This window comes from Parasteatoda tepidariorum, chromosome X2, assembly GCF_043381705.1.
Source record: "Parasteatoda tepidariorum isolate YZ-2023 chromosome X2, CAS_Ptep_4.0, whole genome shotgun sequence".
NCBI classification, from domain to species: domain Eukaryota; kingdom Metazoa; phylum Arthropoda; class Arachnida; order Araneae; family Theridiidae; genus Parasteatoda; species Parasteatoda tepidariorum.
This window is the reverse complement of record NC_092215.1, coordinates 13,664,572-13,683,361: the sequence shown is the minus strand read 5'-3', so window position 1 is coordinate 13,683,361 and position 18,790 is coordinate 13,664,572. Positions and strand designations below refer to the sequence as shown.

General features: G+C 27.0%; 1 protein-coding gene across 5 annotated transcripts in view; it reads right to left on the bottom strand.

The window, feature by feature from the left end:
- LOC107454859 (cytotoxic granule associated RNA binding protein TIA1-like) overlaps positions 1-18,790 on the bottom strand; it is a 975,013-nt gene that overhangs the window by 396,509 nt on the left and 559,714 nt on the right. For all 5 annotated transcript variants that reach the window (XM_016073996.3, XM_071188069.1, XM_016072550.3 and 2 more), the window contains one exon: positions 11,234-11,291. In XM_016073996.3, coding sequence (XP_015929482.1) covers positions 11,234-11,291 — 58 coding nt within the window. The remainder of the gene's footprint in view (positions 1-11,233; positions 11,292-18,790) is intronic.

Sequence of the window (18,790 nt, the reverse complement as noted above, 5' to 3'; positions counted from 1 at the left end):
ATTTTTCAGCAGTGAAACTATGCATTATTTATCTTACAGTACGTAAACGCACTGGGTACTTACGACAAAAGAAAAAAAATTCTGAAAGGAAGAATAATGGATAGAAGACGACATATAATTATGTCTATTTTTTTAATCTTTTTTCTTTGGTTTTTCTTCAACCGATTATTAGGATTTGTTATACACGTTGCTCCACCTTTCTTGAAAGTGAGTAAAAAAGAAAATTTATGGAACTACTAATTAACAGTAAAAGACACATTATATCGATTATTCGATGTAATTGAACTTTAAAGATTATTTGTATCATAAAAAAATTGCGCAAAAAGTTGTGATTTCTTACTGACATTCTTTTAGTTTCAAAAATGTGCTAATTTATAGAATAAATGTATTTGTTCATTTTTAAAAAAAATCAATTATTCTTGAAATGTTAAGATGAATAACAAAACTACTACTCACAAATATCAGTTTATTAATAATTCTGAATATTTTTTGTTACAACTGATTGTTTTGGGAAAAACACTAAAAGTAAGACTTCCTTTCCAATTCTAATTTTATTTTCTCTCAAGAAGTTTAATGAAGTCAAAATTGACTCTTAAATATTTTATAGTTAAATTTTTTAAATACCACATTTAGAAACACAAAATCTGATTTTAAAAACTTGCATTGTTTAGTCCCGTATTTCTTCTAAACAACAGGGGGATACAATTTTCTTTTTTAAACATATCTTTGAAATAGAAGGAAAAAGTATGCGGATTTACAGTTCTGAAATATTCCAGTTTAGCGAGGCATTATTCGGAGTTAAAAGCAAAAGTCTAAAATTTATTACTTCTATTCCGCAGAAAATGTTATATATTCAGCTTTCTTCTGTTAGTTTAAAAGTATGACATCATTCATAATGATGTAAAATATTTACACTTCTTTTGTAACACCCGTCTTATATGGAAAAAAAACTGTACCTTTTTACCTTATATTGACATTATTACATTACATTAATTGCTGAGTGTGTGTGCTCGGCTGTGTGTATGTATAGATGCATTATATATACTTTGAAATTGTAAAAAAAAAAAAGACCCATTCTGTTCTAAGAAACGCTTTTAAGCCCAAGATGGCATATGATAAATAAATACTTAAAATAAAAAAGTCAACTGATTAGCCATGTTTCCTACTTTTAGATTTGAAGTACAAATTTTGTTAAGTTGCGCAATTCCTTTCAACTGCTTAAAATTTATAGCATGTTTCTTTTAGGGTATTTGATTTTAAAAGAAAAACAGTTGGGATTATATTTCAAGTACTACTACTGTCGACATTTAAAGAGAAATTACTTGTCCCAATCGGGTTTTTGTTTGAATGTATGCGTATACTTTTAATTGATAACTTCATCACTTTTTTTCTATCTTCGTGCTGAAATTGATTCTCTGCATTAAATAAGTTTAACTTGTTTACATAATTTGGACCCCAATAGCAAGTTAAAAGTCGATCTTTAATTCGTCGCCATATTTAGACAGCTGAAGAAGTAACTCCCGAGAAACCTGAGTTAAAAAGACTTGTTTGGTGTTTATTTTTATTAATTTTGTCATTTTTCTGATGAAATCCGGGTTTATTTTGAGGATGTTAGTTAAAGTTTTAGAAGATATGATAGACAAGTGTTTGATTTTGTCGTGAATAATTATTATAATTTTTATCGTAAAGGCATTCAAAAAATTGCCTTTAATAAAATTCTCAATTAGTAAATGCTAAATTTAGGAGAAAATAAATTCCAATATTTTCAGACATACTAAACTCTAGCCTCAATATTTGAACAATAATTTTTTTTTTACTTATTCTTATCCTTATATAGTTTTGCCTTTTATAACTAAATATAGTGTTATTAAAATAATTATTTATTATTAAATAATTATTTAATAATGCTATAAGGTATATATTAAACATTAATAATAGAGTAGAGGTGCAAAAAAATTTTCTATTTTTAATAATATTTAATGCTCTTAATTTACTGAATCCAGAAAAAAAATTCAAAACTTGTAACGAGTTTTAAAAATATTATCAATATTTGTAAATAAATTACATTTGTTTTAAGAAATGTAAAACTTAATAATGAGGATATATCCTATATCCTCAGAAATTACAATTGATTATATGAAAAAAAGGATAATTATAAATAATTAAAATTAAGTATATAAATTTAGATACATAAAATTAAATATATTATAATAGATCTGAGTAATCTGTTAGAGGTTTCTTACGTTATTTTTGCACGTTATATATATATATATATATATAAGCACACCGGACAAAAAATTAGTCACCCCTACAGAAATCATGAAAAACATCATTTAATAGCATGTAACACCGCCTCTGGATTCGATAACCGCCTGGATTCAGTTAGAAAGTGACTCCACAAGGTTTTGCTGGTACGTCGAATCAAGTATAAGCTACTCGCTGAGGATTTGATCACGCAAATCAACCGAATTGCGAGAATGATGATTTCGGCGTTTTACACGTTGATCCAACATGTCCCACAAATTCTCAATTGGGTTGAAGTCAGGTGATTTTGCAGGCCAGTACAGATGTAATTGAGTGTCTGAGTGTTCATAAAACCAGTCACATATTCTTCCAGCCCGATGAACTTTGCTGTTGTTATAATGAAAAATAGGGTTATCGACAGCACACTTTTCATGAAGCTGTTAACTGATAGGCAGCATATAACCATCCAGAATGTTCAAATAAACATGTTAGTTCATGTTAGTGACCATCTCAGTGAGGGGTCTCAATCTATAATAAGAAAAACGCCCTCAAAACTGGACAGATCCTCCTTCGGCTTGAACCTGATCTTGCACACAGTCAGGATAAAATGCTTCATATGCTCTTCGTTGCTCTTGACGAAGTGAATCTTTTGAAAAAAAGCAAAAGCGTGATTCGTCAGACCATATTATATTCCGGAAGCCAGCAACAGTTCACGTTCGCTGATTTCTAGCCCACTGGTGAGCAATGGTCTCCTACGAGATGTTCGACTCCAATTGTTCTTTGCATACAGCTCCCGCCTCAATGTTCTTTCAGTAACAGGTTGGGATGGACCTTCATTTACTAATTAAAGCAATTCCTGTCAACTTTGGAAGCGATTTTGATTGTCAAGTCGTGAAACACGTCTCCGGTACCTTTCATACAGGATCTTTTACTGACCACAATTCTGACGTCGTCTTTCGTGATCACGTGTATTACACCTTTGCTTGCAGAAACGTTGAACAGTCCGCATCGGAACACTAACAAATCCAGTAACTTAATTCACCGTATGACCATGGGCACGGCCTAACACAATTGCTCCTTTTTACCACTCAATCACATCCCTACACTTATCCATATTTACACACAATTTCTGCTTCAAACAAAAATATCTCACCGATTGCTACTTACCTGTGATCACGTTGAAGCAGCGTGCACGCATTTGAGCATGTCACTTGACCACTGCGCCATGTGACGAAATCTAATGATTCATCGGTGCTTGCGCACTAGGGTGACTAATTTTTTGTCCGGTCAGCTTATATATATCTAAATACATACATACATTTTTATTCATATTTTTATGTATTTGTAATGATGTATTTTTATAAGATTTTGCTTTCTTACGTACATTTACTATGAACATTGCGTTTCTTTTAAGTCTAAAAAAGACAATATCCTATTCTGAAAGTTTAATAAAAGTTAATATAATAATATAAGAATGTAATAAAAAGTAAATTAAACTCTGTTGAGTAAATATTTAAGGTAGGTGATTGGGATAGTTCCTTGATGGTTGCATATAATATTCTAATTAATTTCTATCGAAATAGTTGTCAGTACATACTTTAAAAATATATTGATTAGACTAAACATAATAGTTTAATAAATATTAACGCATATACTAATAGCTATATAACTCTGGACTGTCTCTTCATTCATTAAAATATTAATGTCATATTATACCATAAAAATTGTTAATCACTGATATTCTCAACCACTTCTTAACTATTCTCATCAGGGCTGGGTTCGTATCTCTGACAATCACTTCAGCGATTGGTCATATCACCGACTCTAGTGTAGCGATATGATCATTTCACAGATAAGTTATTTAGCGGACATGATCAAGTTAATTTTCGTTTATATTTTTGGAGAGGTTTTTTTTGTTTATTGCTCTTTTTTTTACCCCGAAAACATTTTTGAATTTTTAGTTACTTAATGTGACTTTTTTTACGGTTATTTTAAATATGCTATTAAATAGCTTTTTACTCAAGCGTTTGTTTGTTACCAGAAGCAAATAATATGTATTAGCTTTGTAGAAATGACTCAAGTTTAGTTAAAGTACAGGTAATTGTTTCTTGCGAATAAGTTTCCTAAAAGTTTCTTACTCATCACGAGCTTCTATATTTCTCTCAGAAACTCAGTGAAAAAAAATATTGCCTTGCATACTATGTTACACACCAACAAGATGAGTTCATGATAATATTGACTTTAAAATAGTTATTTTACGCAAAACATATAACGATTCTGATTTCAAAAATAGAAATATTATGCATGAATTTATATAAATATTTAAGCTATTAATTTATATATATATTTAAGAAATATTGAAATATTAAATAAAATATAGTTTTGAAAGAAATTCCTTAAGGGTTCTCATAACTGGTACATTTGCCTTAGAAAATAATGAAAATAATGAATTATTTTAATAAGTTTAATAACTAGAAATATTTAAAGAATATTTCATACAATATCTTGATAGCTTCATTTCAAAACAATTAAAGTTGCTCAGATAATTGTTACTTAAGTATAATGTAATGGTAATCATATATTTTGAAACTTTTAATATCAAAGAGAATATAATATTAGTCATTAAATGGTTTGTAGTTCCAAGCCTGCAATGCTAGCAAACACAAATATTTAAATTAAAAATAAATTTCCACTATGTTTCATTATAAAGTACAATTATACATAGTTAAAAGGTAACAATGTTTAATGTAATAATATTAATTGACAAAAAGAATATTCACAATATTTCACATAGTTTGAGTCAAAGCTCATTCTTTGGCCAGTCCAAAGCTTCGCTATCATGATGTCCGACTTCGTTTCATCTGTAAAAATAATGTTAAAATTTCCGATTCCAAACATTTAGTTTCTAGTTTAAAATTTTAAAGTTATTTTTAGAGATTTACGGTATTAAGTTACCTTGAATAGATAATAATTTAAATCAATAGAAAAAACTTACCTTTTTAATTTTTTGATACAAAACGAAGACTGATGCTCGCCGCAAAACATTAAAGAACACAAAAGCAGTAATGCCAAATGCTGATAACGGAAGTGAAAATTGCAGCAACTGACTTTTTGAAAAAGTTGAAGCACTACGCAGAACTATAACGTGCATTCCAAACGAACATTGTAATAATTGAAAACGATATTATATTTTATAATTTTTTAACTACTATTTTATACTTTTTTCATTATCATTGTGAATTAAAAGGTAATATGGAATGACAAGTATTTTTATCTCTGAAATTTAATAATCTGCAGCAAAAGAATTTGAAATTGTCAAGAAAAGAATTTTTTCTAAGGAATTTTAATTAGCTTAAAATGTTTAATATAATAAGAATAACTAGTGCAAAAAAAATGGAAGCGCAATAATTATAATCAAAGGTATTTAATTACAAGTTTTCAAATAAATTTAAAAAATAAAAATAAATAAATCATGAAATCCTAGCTTCAGCAGGAATGCGCCGCAACAAAGTTTTAGAACTTCAAACAATTTAGCAGATTTCATAAAATTTAGTTATTATATATCTCATGAACTATTTAATTTTGTACATTAAGGGGTCCATTCAAAATATATAAGCATAAAGCTCTCCTACAATGCGTAGTTTTTAGAACAAGGTAGTAGGGATATAAGATTTCACATAAGAAAACAACAGCATTATGATAGCAGCCTGGTCAGCGCCGGCCACCTTTATTTCAAAGACAAGATCTTTAATTTGAAAATGGATGGATTTACCACCAGGTTTGCAAAACACTTGTAATCAATGTTTTCCGTGAGATCATAATGGGGAGGGGAAGAATGGAGGGGGATATGAATAAAAACATGGAAAACAACCAGTTTCGACACGGAGAAAACAATTCTGATAAAATTACCGTACAATACAGTAATGACGTTACTGGTAAAAAGAAATTATTCTGAATAATAAAACCGAAATGTACGGTATTTAATTCATTTATTTGGTAATTGTTGCGTTCATATGGTAACCATTTACCGGAAATTCTGGTTACAAAAATTATAGTTTTTACTACTACCCATTTAGTAAAAAGTACAAAACTGAAAAATAAATTTAACCGTATAAATGGTATTTATGCCAAACTTTAATGTGCCATGATAAAATTACCAAATGAACATTCACCAAATTTATCACAAATTTGGTAATTAAAGCCATATGTTATTGCTGATTTTGCGAAAAGCATTACCAAAGAGCTGTATTTAAATTTACCGAGCTATTTAGTGCATCCATAGAACCAGAAACACAGTAAATTCTGCCATTTTCTGTTAGTTCTAACCACATTTGTAATCAAATTTATCATATTTATAATCAAAATATATTAAATTTCTAGTACGCTTTAAAGCTGGTGTTAAAGTTTCCAGTACAATTTTATACTGGTTTCAAATTTTGCGGCATATATGAATGCCATTTTCAAAATTTCTAATATGGTACCATAGTGGTTTTAAATTTCCAGTAAGATGCCATGCTTTATTTACAACTTCCAGCGAGGTACCATACTGGTTTTAAAATTGCTAGTAAGATGCCATACCAGGTCTTAATATTTAAAGTATGATGCCATGCTAGGTAAAAAATGTACAGTATGATTATACATGTTCTGGTATCAGTTTGACTAATTTGTGATACTGTTATTTCTAATTTCTTCTAAAACTGGACGTTTTTTTAAAAATACGTTAAAATTCATGAATACCACTGATGATTTTTAATCGGTCAATTTTTCTGAGGATTAAATCTAAAAGAGTTTTGATTTCTTAAAATCTGATATTTTCCAATCTCTCTCCCTCTCCCTATGTTTATATATATATATATATATAAATAAAATTAAAAAAAATGACATTTTTTTTTAAAAAACCGGAAAAAAAATCCGGAAAAGAAGCGATATAATNAAAATTACCAGGCTTATCTTATAAATAATTTTAAATTATAATTTATCAAAAAAATGCAGCATTTTTATCTCTTAATAAACTACAATTTAAAATTTTAAATTTATATAAATTCTCACTTCATTATATATTTAGATTAAAAGTTCTTAAGAATAGAAAATATGAGTTAGTAAACTATCTACATGATATGATAAGTGTGAATCCCTCATACCGTTGATAATAAATAAAAGTAGTGGTTGTAGTGATTAAATACATAAAGGTGATCTAAAATAATTCATATCACGTATTTAGGTCAACACGCAATCTCTTTTGAAATAATAGTTGTTCATAATTTACATTGTTTAACAATAAAGATTTTCTCATAATTATGCACTAATAGTTTTTATAAATTTAGATAAGTCATCTTGAAGCGAAAACATTAATCAAGAACGATTGACATTCGAGGACTAAAATTATATAGGGTAGACTTTTAAAATGTGTGCGATGAGCAAAAGCTTTACTTTTGTAAGCACTCATCAATTTTTATAGCTCAATAGGACTGTAATTTGAAGCATAGACATTTATTTCTACTTAGAACAGAAGATAAATGAATTCTACAAAGTAGGTTATTTTTCATATTTTTTAAAAATGAATTTTAAAATGATTAGTCTCATTTTTAATAAGTCACTTACTGATGATTAATTATTTAGAACATATAATAGAAATTATTAAAGTCACATATTTCTACATAGTGTGTTTTTTAAATGAAAAAAATAATGCTTTATTCAATAAATTTGAGTACAAATAAATGTGAAAATATTTTTAGACTAGTTCATGTAAAAATCATAATAAATAATACTACTTAATGAGAAATAAGTAATTTTCAGGAAACTTTATTTAATTTTCTTCATTTTATTTAACAGATAATATAGAATTCTATTTTTCAGGTATTTATATAGCTGTATTAATACTTAATTTTTTCAGGAAATTTCTTAATCTAGAATAAAACTTGATGTTTGAAAATTTTGAATTTTTTATGAGAATTTTACTGCCAATAATTACAAGGAACTGACAAGTTAACATAGAATATATATTTTATGTTCTCTCACTTTACAAGAGTGTGATTAAATTAAATAGGTTCCCTAGGACACATTTAACTACTAAATTCCCCAAAAGACTGCATTTCGAATACTTGAAACAGATTGATCAATATATATAGAAGTGAAAATATTTCCTTAATTAATCATTGGATTTCAATTTATAATTAAGTATCCTTTAGGCTTGGGTAACTAAAATCAAATTATCAATTTCCGCTCTTTAAAATAAGCTTAATATTATTCTCACCCCTCTTCAATAGTTTTAGATAAATTGCTATAAATTTTAAAATTAACTGAGAAAGTATTTAAATAATGAATCTTTCATGAATAATTGTAAGAAAACAATAATGTATTTAAAAAAATAATCTTTAAATCAAGTTTTTCGAAATTCTAAAATAGAAGATTCTTGCTCTTAAATTATTAAAAATGAATTTCACGCCTAATTTCCTTAGCAAACAAAAAATTTAATCATATACTGAGAAAAATGTATGGTTGAAAATAACCGTGTTTCTGGCTATATGGAAACACCAAGAAGTTTTGCATTTTATGCACCAAAGCCCAACGGTAATGATTTTGATAAAATTATCAATATCATGCGATAAAGTTTGGTAAATGTGGTAAAAATTGGTATTTATATCATGAAATCATCAAATATGAAGCGATATTACGCCGCAGTTTTTACAGTGAAGCAATAACAGAATGACATCCGAAGCAACTTGAATCAGAAATGAACTATTAGCGGAAAATTTTATTAAAACATCGGCCAGAGGATTCAATAAAAACTAATTTATTTTAATGTAAATTTTTTTTTAATTTAAATGAAAAATATAGTCCCATAATAGCAATGGCATTTATTTAAAATATTCAAATAATGTCTGAAAGCTTTCAAGGTAGAAGTTTTAGTTCGTACTTTTTTTAGCCAATATAGCATTAAGAACAGAGCAGAAGCGACTAGACCAGGAACTCTTTACAAACCCAGTCTATGAAAAGTAATAGCCGGCAAATACTGTTTCAAGACACTTTTTTCTCATTTTCTAAAAAACGGTACAACGCTGAATCTTTAGCCAAATCTTTACTATAAATGCATGCATATATATCCAAATCTTTACACATCCATCCATTAATTTCTGATTTAAAATCTGTAGTCATGTCAGGCTAAATGAGCAGTTAGACGAGGAACATGATTTGATCTAAAATTAAAAACACCACCACCAAGGGCACCACAACTATAAGCGCCTTAACTTTATAAACTAGCTGTTTGTGAACGATACATTTGAAACTGTACTTTTTATCAAAATTATTTTAATTTTATGCTAATTTACATTTTCCAGTAATTATTGTCACACATTGCATTCGAATAGACCCGTAAATAGCTATATCACGTAATTTATTGATTTGTCAATTATTCTGTCAAAATAATTATGTAAATGACCACGAACAGACAAATCATAATAGGGAGGGACGTAGGATGGAATTCACGGCTATTCTCTATATCTAGTTCAAAAATTTGAGTAGTGTTTTTACTGTATTTTTAATAAATAGACAAATGTGGATTGGACTAATAAAGAGTAATGATGAAGTTTTATTGCAAGTAAGTAACACATGTAAAATGTGATGTCTCTTTTTTTACAACCTAACATTTTCGAAGTATTTTTTGATAATTTTATCTTTCTTATTTAACTATTTATAATTAATATTCTTCTTCTTAAAGGAATTGATATCAGATAATTTTTTTGTTGTAGCTAGATAATAAATAAATTTAAACCAAACTAATTTAAAGTGATATTTTAAACAATGCTAAATTGTTTGCTATTAACAGTAATATGTTTCATAGAATAAATATTTTTTTAACCATTTTTGGCAAAATTTTTAATAAGTTTATGGAATGCAATTCATCTGGCAAATACGGCTGTCGGGGGCCATTAAATCAAGGTTTCTTTCTGTGTAAATGGAAACAATAACTGGAGAAGGAGATTTAACTTCGAACTGCACAATATATAATACAACCCGATAGTATTAAATACATAAAAATAAATAGGATGAACTGGATGACCCACGTGGTAAGAATGACAGATGGCAATACAATATAAAAGATACTGCTTGTTAGACCCACTGGAACAAGAAAGCGGGGAAGGCGGCGGTTGAGATAGGCTGACTCAGTGGAGTCTGATTTTCTTGCTATTAATGAAAATAATTGAAGATCAGAGATAAATCGGAAGTTGCCGTGGACAAATCTTCAGAGAAAGGCATTGGCTCACATTGGGCTGTCTGGCCAACTATGATGATGATGAAATATAATTAGTATTTTCATCAATTACCATTGAGATCGTAAGGAACCAAAAGTTTCAAATAAATCATTCTATTGATGAATTTTATTACATAGAGTATTTTTATTTTTAGATATAGTAAATTATATTTAGATATTATTCTAAGTAATGCATTATGCTATATAGTTAGCATAATATATTGAGAAATTAAAGAATTGGGCAGTATAATTACAGACAAGAAGACATTTTAATACGGAAAACAAACTGAAAAAGTACGAATAAGGTGTATTTTTACGGAAAATTATTGTTAAATTTCAAAAAATAAATAAATAAATAATAATTGAATCGCAAATGAAAGATTTTATTTTATTGGAGGAATTTACTTAACCATCGTAACTAATATAAATTACTTTTAAAATGAAGAGTGTTCGTAGAGTTTTAGTTTACACGTAATAATTATGCATCAACCAAGTTTCAAATCCGTTAATGGATTGAAATAATATCGTAATAACGAGTAGTAATAAAAAGTAACCATAAGTAGGAATTGAAAGGTTTTTAGCATTTAAATAATAATTGTCATAATGTAATAAGTTTTTTCAAAGATAGAAATCATTGAAAATGTCTATTTGTTACAATTACCAATCTATTATTGTATTATATTTAGTTTTGCGATAGATCTCATGAAATGATTTGAGTTACAAAGAAAAATTACTTACTACTTGTGTCCTGTTTTGGAGTACTTCCAGGAGATGAGGTCCAATTCACTTTCATTTCCTAAAACAGAATTGAATTCATTCATATCAAATGAATAATGTTAATTTTTATATTTGCTGAGTAAATGAAAGAATATTACCTACTTTTTTTATGTTCAATTCAGAAGTTAACTAAAACTTTTCTTTTATTTATTTCCTCAAATTTATTTAGAGTGAAATCCTATAGATTTTGCAGCAATATTACTATTTTAATTGAAATTAAAAATATGAAGAAATGACAATTTTTCAGTCAACGTATTAAAAATTATTTATTAAGATACATTGTTAGTTACTTATATTTTTATTTGTTACTTATATTTTTATCTGCTACTCTATTTTATGATTTCTTTTTCAATCTTAGTTTGCTAAATTTAGGAAAACAGCTTCCTTCCATATGGTAAAGAATAAAAAATGCTTTGATGAAAAATGGCTACAAATTTTTTGATAAATTAGAAGGAAAATAATCCCACCAATTTATCATTATTACAGTTAATGTTATTATAACTTTAATTAGCCACTTATCTTTAATCAAATCAACAACAGAACATTAACGACTGCAAAAAGTCTTGTATTATGTGCTCTGCAAAGCTTCAACTTTGCAGTCATACACTCATTTGAAAAACTAGAAAGATTGTTTCAGATAATCTAGATAATAATCAAAAAAAGAACGAAAAGCAAATTAAAACTTCGATTGAAGTTAATTTCGGAACTAACAATTTTCCGTTTCATTGAAAAGCATTGTTTTTCTTTTAATATATCAACACTTGAATTATAAAAAAATTTAAAAAGATTCTTAAGCTTGTAAATTTTAAACTGAATAAATTTTATCAAGATATGTTTTTACTTAAATGATATATCGATTCCTCAACGCATTACACTAGGATTAGTTTTGTTTATTAAACATAGAATGCTAAATTATCCTTCGTAATTAAAGAATGTACAAAAAATGTCTGTATTAACATTTCAATTAAGGTTCTGTTCTTTAATTAAAATGTTAATAACTTTTTCGTAGTTTTCATTTGTAAGGAAGGCATGGTAAGAAAAGCCACTCTAAGAAGATTCAATTTTTTTTATTTGACTAAGCATTTCTTGACATGTACCACTATAAAAAATAATTCTTTCGAATTAAGGGCATAGGGGTGATGATGATAGAAATAAAATTAAAAGAACGCACCTGGCGCACTGCTATGAATTTTAATTTAGTTGCTGAAGCAATCCTTCATTTAAAGTATTCATGAACTTTTTAATCAACATTTATTAACATTGAATCATGCTACAGCTCAATATCGCATATTATTGTTTTTTAATTCCTCCAATTATTTTTATTGATTACTTTTATTTACATGTCGAAGAATGTTGTTTAAGAATATCAATATGTTTTATAATTTAAAAATAATTTTTGAACTTACTTGTTAGAATAATAAAAATATTTCAGAGTTAAGAAAAGGAAAAAAAAATCTTCAATGCAAAATTCTTTTTATTTAATTGGATATTAATTTTACTAGATTAATATCATGATAAAAATTAAGATAAAATTATGACTTATTTAAATAATTATAACTAAAAACTATAACATCAAGAAATGCATAAGTGTCGGAAAAAGTATGAAGATTAAATTCTCTTGAAAAAATACCCACTTTTCGAAAGATGCTTGATACGTATTTAATTGTCAATGTGACTGTGCTAGATCAATGAAGAGTTAATTAAAACAAGAAAAAAACTATGTAATTGTGTACCTAAAAATACGACACTGCTAAAAATAATTCGACAGAGTTCCCATTTTTCTAATCAAGTAAATTTCAATTATTAATAATTTACTATGCTTAAAAAATGATAAAAATGAAAAAGATAAATATATGAGTGCAGAAGTTCTTTTTCATTTTTTTTCTAAATTCACTCGTAGAAATAGTACTTCTTGTTTACAACATTAAGCGTTCTTAAGCATGGGGAGAATAGACTTTAACGAAATCAAAGGGAAATATTATTTTCTGTCATTAAACCGTAATATATCCCGAAATAGTTCTTTATTTTATTTTTCTACTCCATAATATAAGTTTTCTATTGCTAGCTTTTGAATGTTGTGCTATACTAGACTGTAAAACATTGGTTTATGCTTTAATTATGGAGAGTAAATATCATCGACTTTTGAAGATGTGGAGGTCACAGGACAGAATTTTTCATTATAGATATTTTGAAAGTAGGGACTAATAACAATTTACTTTCGTTATTTACCTCTATTTAATTTGAAGAGAAAATCATGCAAGCGAACTTCAAACTGATGTGGATTAGTTATGTTAAAATTAAAGCAAAAGCAAAAGCTATTCTGTTACTTTAAACATATCTATCTTGATCCGACCATATTATATTATTTTTCCTGATTAATAAATACCTCTGAAAATGTCACTTACCTGCATCTTCCATTTCATTTATTTCCAATTTTTTACAGAGGCAAAAATATTTTCCAATTTAATATAAGGTTTCCGTTATATTATAAATTTACTCATATCAATTTTATCTTTTGTACAATATGGTTATAGTTACATATTGTAGGCAAGTAAAATTAATTTTAATTTATAACTTATTGAGTCACACTATTTGTAACACATTCTATGTTCCTTTGCTTTATTTTTTAAATGTAATTGATTTTCTTAAAATCTAAATAATCCTGTCCATTTTTCTACGATCAAAATATTCTTACAAAAAATTATTACAATTATATATTTCATATAAACTACATTTTGCAAAATATGAAGTTTTTGGAAAACACAAAGAAAAATGGGGACCAGTCATAAAAGTCGGTTAGGGTGGAAAAAGTCTCATCGTTCAGATTTAAAAAAAAACACAATTATAGTAAATAAGTATATGGCTAATAATGAGGCTATAATGTAGAATTTTTCCTTCATTGCATAACACATTAGAACCTTTTCAAGGGAAAAAAAATACACTATGTTTAATGTCTAATGTTTATGTCTATGTTTAAGGTTCGTGCAACTTTGGTACTTGAACCAAGTATGTTGATTACATCACAATCCTTATACAAGATCCTTATGACTTTTAATAAAAATCCATAAATAAACTTTACCAATAAACTATAATTTTTGAAATTTTGTTCAAGTTCAAAATGACCTTTTCCAAGTCCATTGCGCTGTTTGAAATTACAGCACTTATTGCTTGTTAAGTTTTAGAAACTCTTTTTCTTTATTCGTGATGTCAAACAAGTTTTACTCTCATTTACTTATTTCGCAACATTTGTGAATTTTTTTTTAAACTTAGAGGTAGCAACAACTTTTCTGGTAGGGGATTAAAGATATTTCCCCCCATATTTTAGATTATACGGTTTATTTCAACCACAATGGCATTTTAACAAATCAAGTGAAAATATTTAGTTTTAAAACTGACATAAGTTTTATTTTCAAATTAAAGTAAAATCTAAGAAAGTGGCTGCTTAAATATTACGTTTGAATATTTTGGTTGATTTTGAGTTCTTCTCCTCCTGTCAATTAAAAAAAAACTTCCCATTATGCTGACTTAAAAAAATGCCACTTTTTTTAACTTTTGTTGTAGCGATCTTTCTTCAGTTTAACGTAAATTTAAATGTAAATTTAACTTTATGTGTAGCAAAATTTCCGCTTTAATTCATTTTATAAAATTTTTAGTCGAATATTCTGCATGAGTCTTTTGTGTTTTTCTTCAGTGATCAAAAGTTTTGGCCTCTCAAGTTCCTTTATAAGGAATTTTTTCCCCAACTTTTTCTTTCCAAATTTAACTTTTATTTTAAATTCAGTTAAAAGCATTTTCAGTTTTAATATTTTCATTTTTATATATATATATTTGAATTTTGCGGAAATTTGAAAATAAGTTGATTTTGAGTCTTACGTAAGCATTGTTCGAATCCACGTTCACAATAAGAATAAGAAAAATCTTGAAACTTATGGGGTTTTCGTAATATTTGAATGGCCACAGATTAAGTATTTTTTCATACAATGCAAAAACTTTATTTTCGTAAATAAATGCATTTCATCGAAACTGTTAGTAATTGCTCACACGACGAATCAACTTTGCGACAAGTTGAACCCATAATAAATTGCCACAGGAACGAATTGTGTAAACGACAAATTGGGAGCATCAAATTGATCCCAAACCGTTTCAGAGACATTAAATTTTATAAGATCAGATACTGAAAAATTTGATTTTTCGAAACCAACTTGATCAATTTTGATATAATATTGTAAGCTTCCAGATAAAATTTTAACATTTAAAATGATGTAACAATTTGCGTACCTCAAAATTAATGTATTTTTCATCTGTTATTCCTAATTTAGTAAAATGTAATAAATAATTACTGAAAAATAGTTTTTGCTTGAAATTATCTTTGGACTAATTGAATGGAATTTTGGACATGGAATTATCTTTTACAAAAATTGTTTGATTGGCTTAAAAAGTTCTAACAATCCAGCTAAATACGTAAAAGGAAAAATTAGCATCATGGTATCACAATTTTCTACTGCTCTTCTGATTAAACTATAGGGGCCACATTTCTCAGATTGCTGCTGCCTTCCCCTACTTAGAGGGTGAAGAATTAAGATCCATCGAGTCATTTATTCAAGGAAAGTATGCTTTTGTGTCTGATTTCCTAACTTAAACTTGATTTCTGCAATAATTAATTTGCATATTTAAGGTTAAGCCCTCAAACCGTTCAAATTGCGTAAGAATCTAATAATTAGGAAATTTGTTATTCAGGGCACATGTATTCAGAAGTGTACACTGCTCTTTTTTTTCTTAAATGCTTCCTAAGTTTACAGGAATAATTCTTCCTGCTTATACTTAACATAAAATACTTTAAAGAATTAATTTTCGTAAAAAAATTCCAAAGGTATTAAGACTTTTTATTTATTTGGAATTAGTTCGAGAGAGCAGTCATACAAAAACGGTAATTTTACCAGAAATCTTATATTCGCGTAGAAATAAATTTATGTTTAACTATTGTAGTAAATTCATCGAAAAAAAAACTATATCTGAATATACGGTGATTTATCTGATAACACAGAAGCTATTAGAAATAATAATAGGAAACATCAAGAGGTAAATATATTAATTTAAATATGTTATTAATAAACTTAAATACGTTTCTCTGTAAATTATCAATTTAAATAAGTTTTTGTTAGATATTAGCACTAGAAAGACGGGGGCTTAGTATATACCTATATTGCCCAAAAGCAGTCAAAATGACTGGATTGTAAAATAATAAATAATGTGAAAAGAAATTTGCTTAAAATTAATTTTTATAATTTTTTATACTATTTACAGTCATATAACAAGTTATTAGTAAATATTAACAATAAAAAAGTTGTATGTTGTACAAAATTCTAAGAAATTGTGTCATTATATGCATCATTGTTTTTCTAATTGAAATTAAAAGCTGTCAAAATGACTTCCTTAGGCATTCTAGTGTTAATAATTTCAATAGTTTTTGTTAGAATTAATATTTACTAATAGTTACTGTTAGAATTTATTACGAAATTAAAAAGAAGTTTGCATATTTGATTCATGACACAGTTATTCGAAAGCAGCAAAATTTATGTTATAAGTTAAGTAAACTTTTGTGTTAAGAATTCCTTTAGCAAAGGGTAAAAAACAGTTAAGCGGAAGAAGGAATCTTGAATGTGTTGAGGCGGAACTACTGGCCTTTGGAACGCTGATGACCAGCATTGTTACAGGTCGCGTTTTGTGGCTTCCTTTCCAATAGTTTCACAGGCAATTGATCTTCAAATGATGCAAAAATGATTCTTTTGTTTAAAAGGAAAGTTTGTTTCCGGAATATTTACTTTGCTTATTCATTTCATCAACTAAACTAGAAATAATTTTCAATATGATTCACTTGATATTGATAATATATTTCTCCTTATTTTCTTTCAAAGTATTATTATAGGCATCATATTGAGAAGCTAATATGGAATAGGTATATGCGCATTTTCTAAAAACAAAGATGTAATGAATATATTTATTTAGAAAATGTTGTTTTAATGAAACTCCACTTCATATTGTGAAAGTGATTTCAAAAAGTTATATGGCCATTACAATATTTTTTAATATATAATTTTTAACTTCTGCTGTTTTAAGAAATCTTAACTTCGATGGATCCCCCAAAATACTATTTTCGAATTTGCTGAGATTTTTTTCAACTCACTTAAAAAATACTATTTTATGTTAATCAGTTTTTTATTGTTATTGTTGCGTTCATTTGTTTAGTGATAAATCCTAATAATGCCATTTTTTAATCAACTTAGAACACTGATTTAACTAATTCTGTTTTAAAATTAATTGCTAACTTTCGGGTCGACAGTTACTTGATTTAGAAATGTTTTGAATAAAATATTTTAAGATTGTATTTCATGAATTTTAAATTATGTTTGAAATAATTTCATGATAAATGTATACTGATCATAACTTATATTACCATAAAACGTATATTTAAGTTAAATCCCCTAGATACATTTTAAAACAATTAGTAATAGTAATTATCAAATAGTAATTTTATGTTTGATAAAATTCCTTGATTATGAACAGTTCTCAAAAGCATGATATATATCTAAACTTTAAATTTTGGCAAAAAATAAGTTTAAATTTTATTTACTCTAAACTTTTTTCCGGAATTTTTAATTCTGTCTAGAGGCAAAAATTATTGCAAAAGTTTTATAGATACAGATTAAAAATAATTCTTCCAAGTAAATATTGAACATTTATTATGCCCAGTGAGTTAATGTAATACCATTTTTTAAATGTTTAGTTGCTTACAAAAAAAGGAAGTAATTGAAAATAAAGGTTACTTAATAATATCTTTATCAAATGACAGTAATAGATAAGCTGTATTATTTTTTGAAACTCTTTTAGAAAAAAGCAATTTTGTATTTCGATGCAAATCTAAAAATACGTAATAAAAGAAACCACTCAAATATTTTAACAAGAAAAAGACTAAAGTAGGTACTTTAAATCTATTTATCTATAATTTAACAATTTTTTAAGTCTAAACATTTTCTTACTTTTTCTTTTAAATCTTTCTGCAACGAAATTGCAATTTTTTACATGTAAAAAGAAGGATTGCCTACACTAATAAAAAAATTCTGTTCTGACAAAATTATCGTACTTGTATTGTAACTGAAACCTAACTTTCATTTGGTTCTTTTTGCGCATTATATTAATGGTTGACTGACATTTTGGGTATCAAAATTATAGTTCTTATTACAAATTATTCAATTAAAATACAAAACTGAAAAGTCACGTCATATTCTAAAATATCATCATAAATTTACCAAAATTCTTTTCAGAACTATCTCTCATTTCGAAATTTATATGCTAATTTTACCCTTATGATGTTTATATCTTTTACCAAATAGAATAGCAGTACTATGTTTACACTTCTATAGTTTATCTAAAATTAGTTAAATATTTAATAAGAGTTGGATGACGGTAAATTATTTATTACTCTAATATATCATATATCCCGGTATATGATATATTATA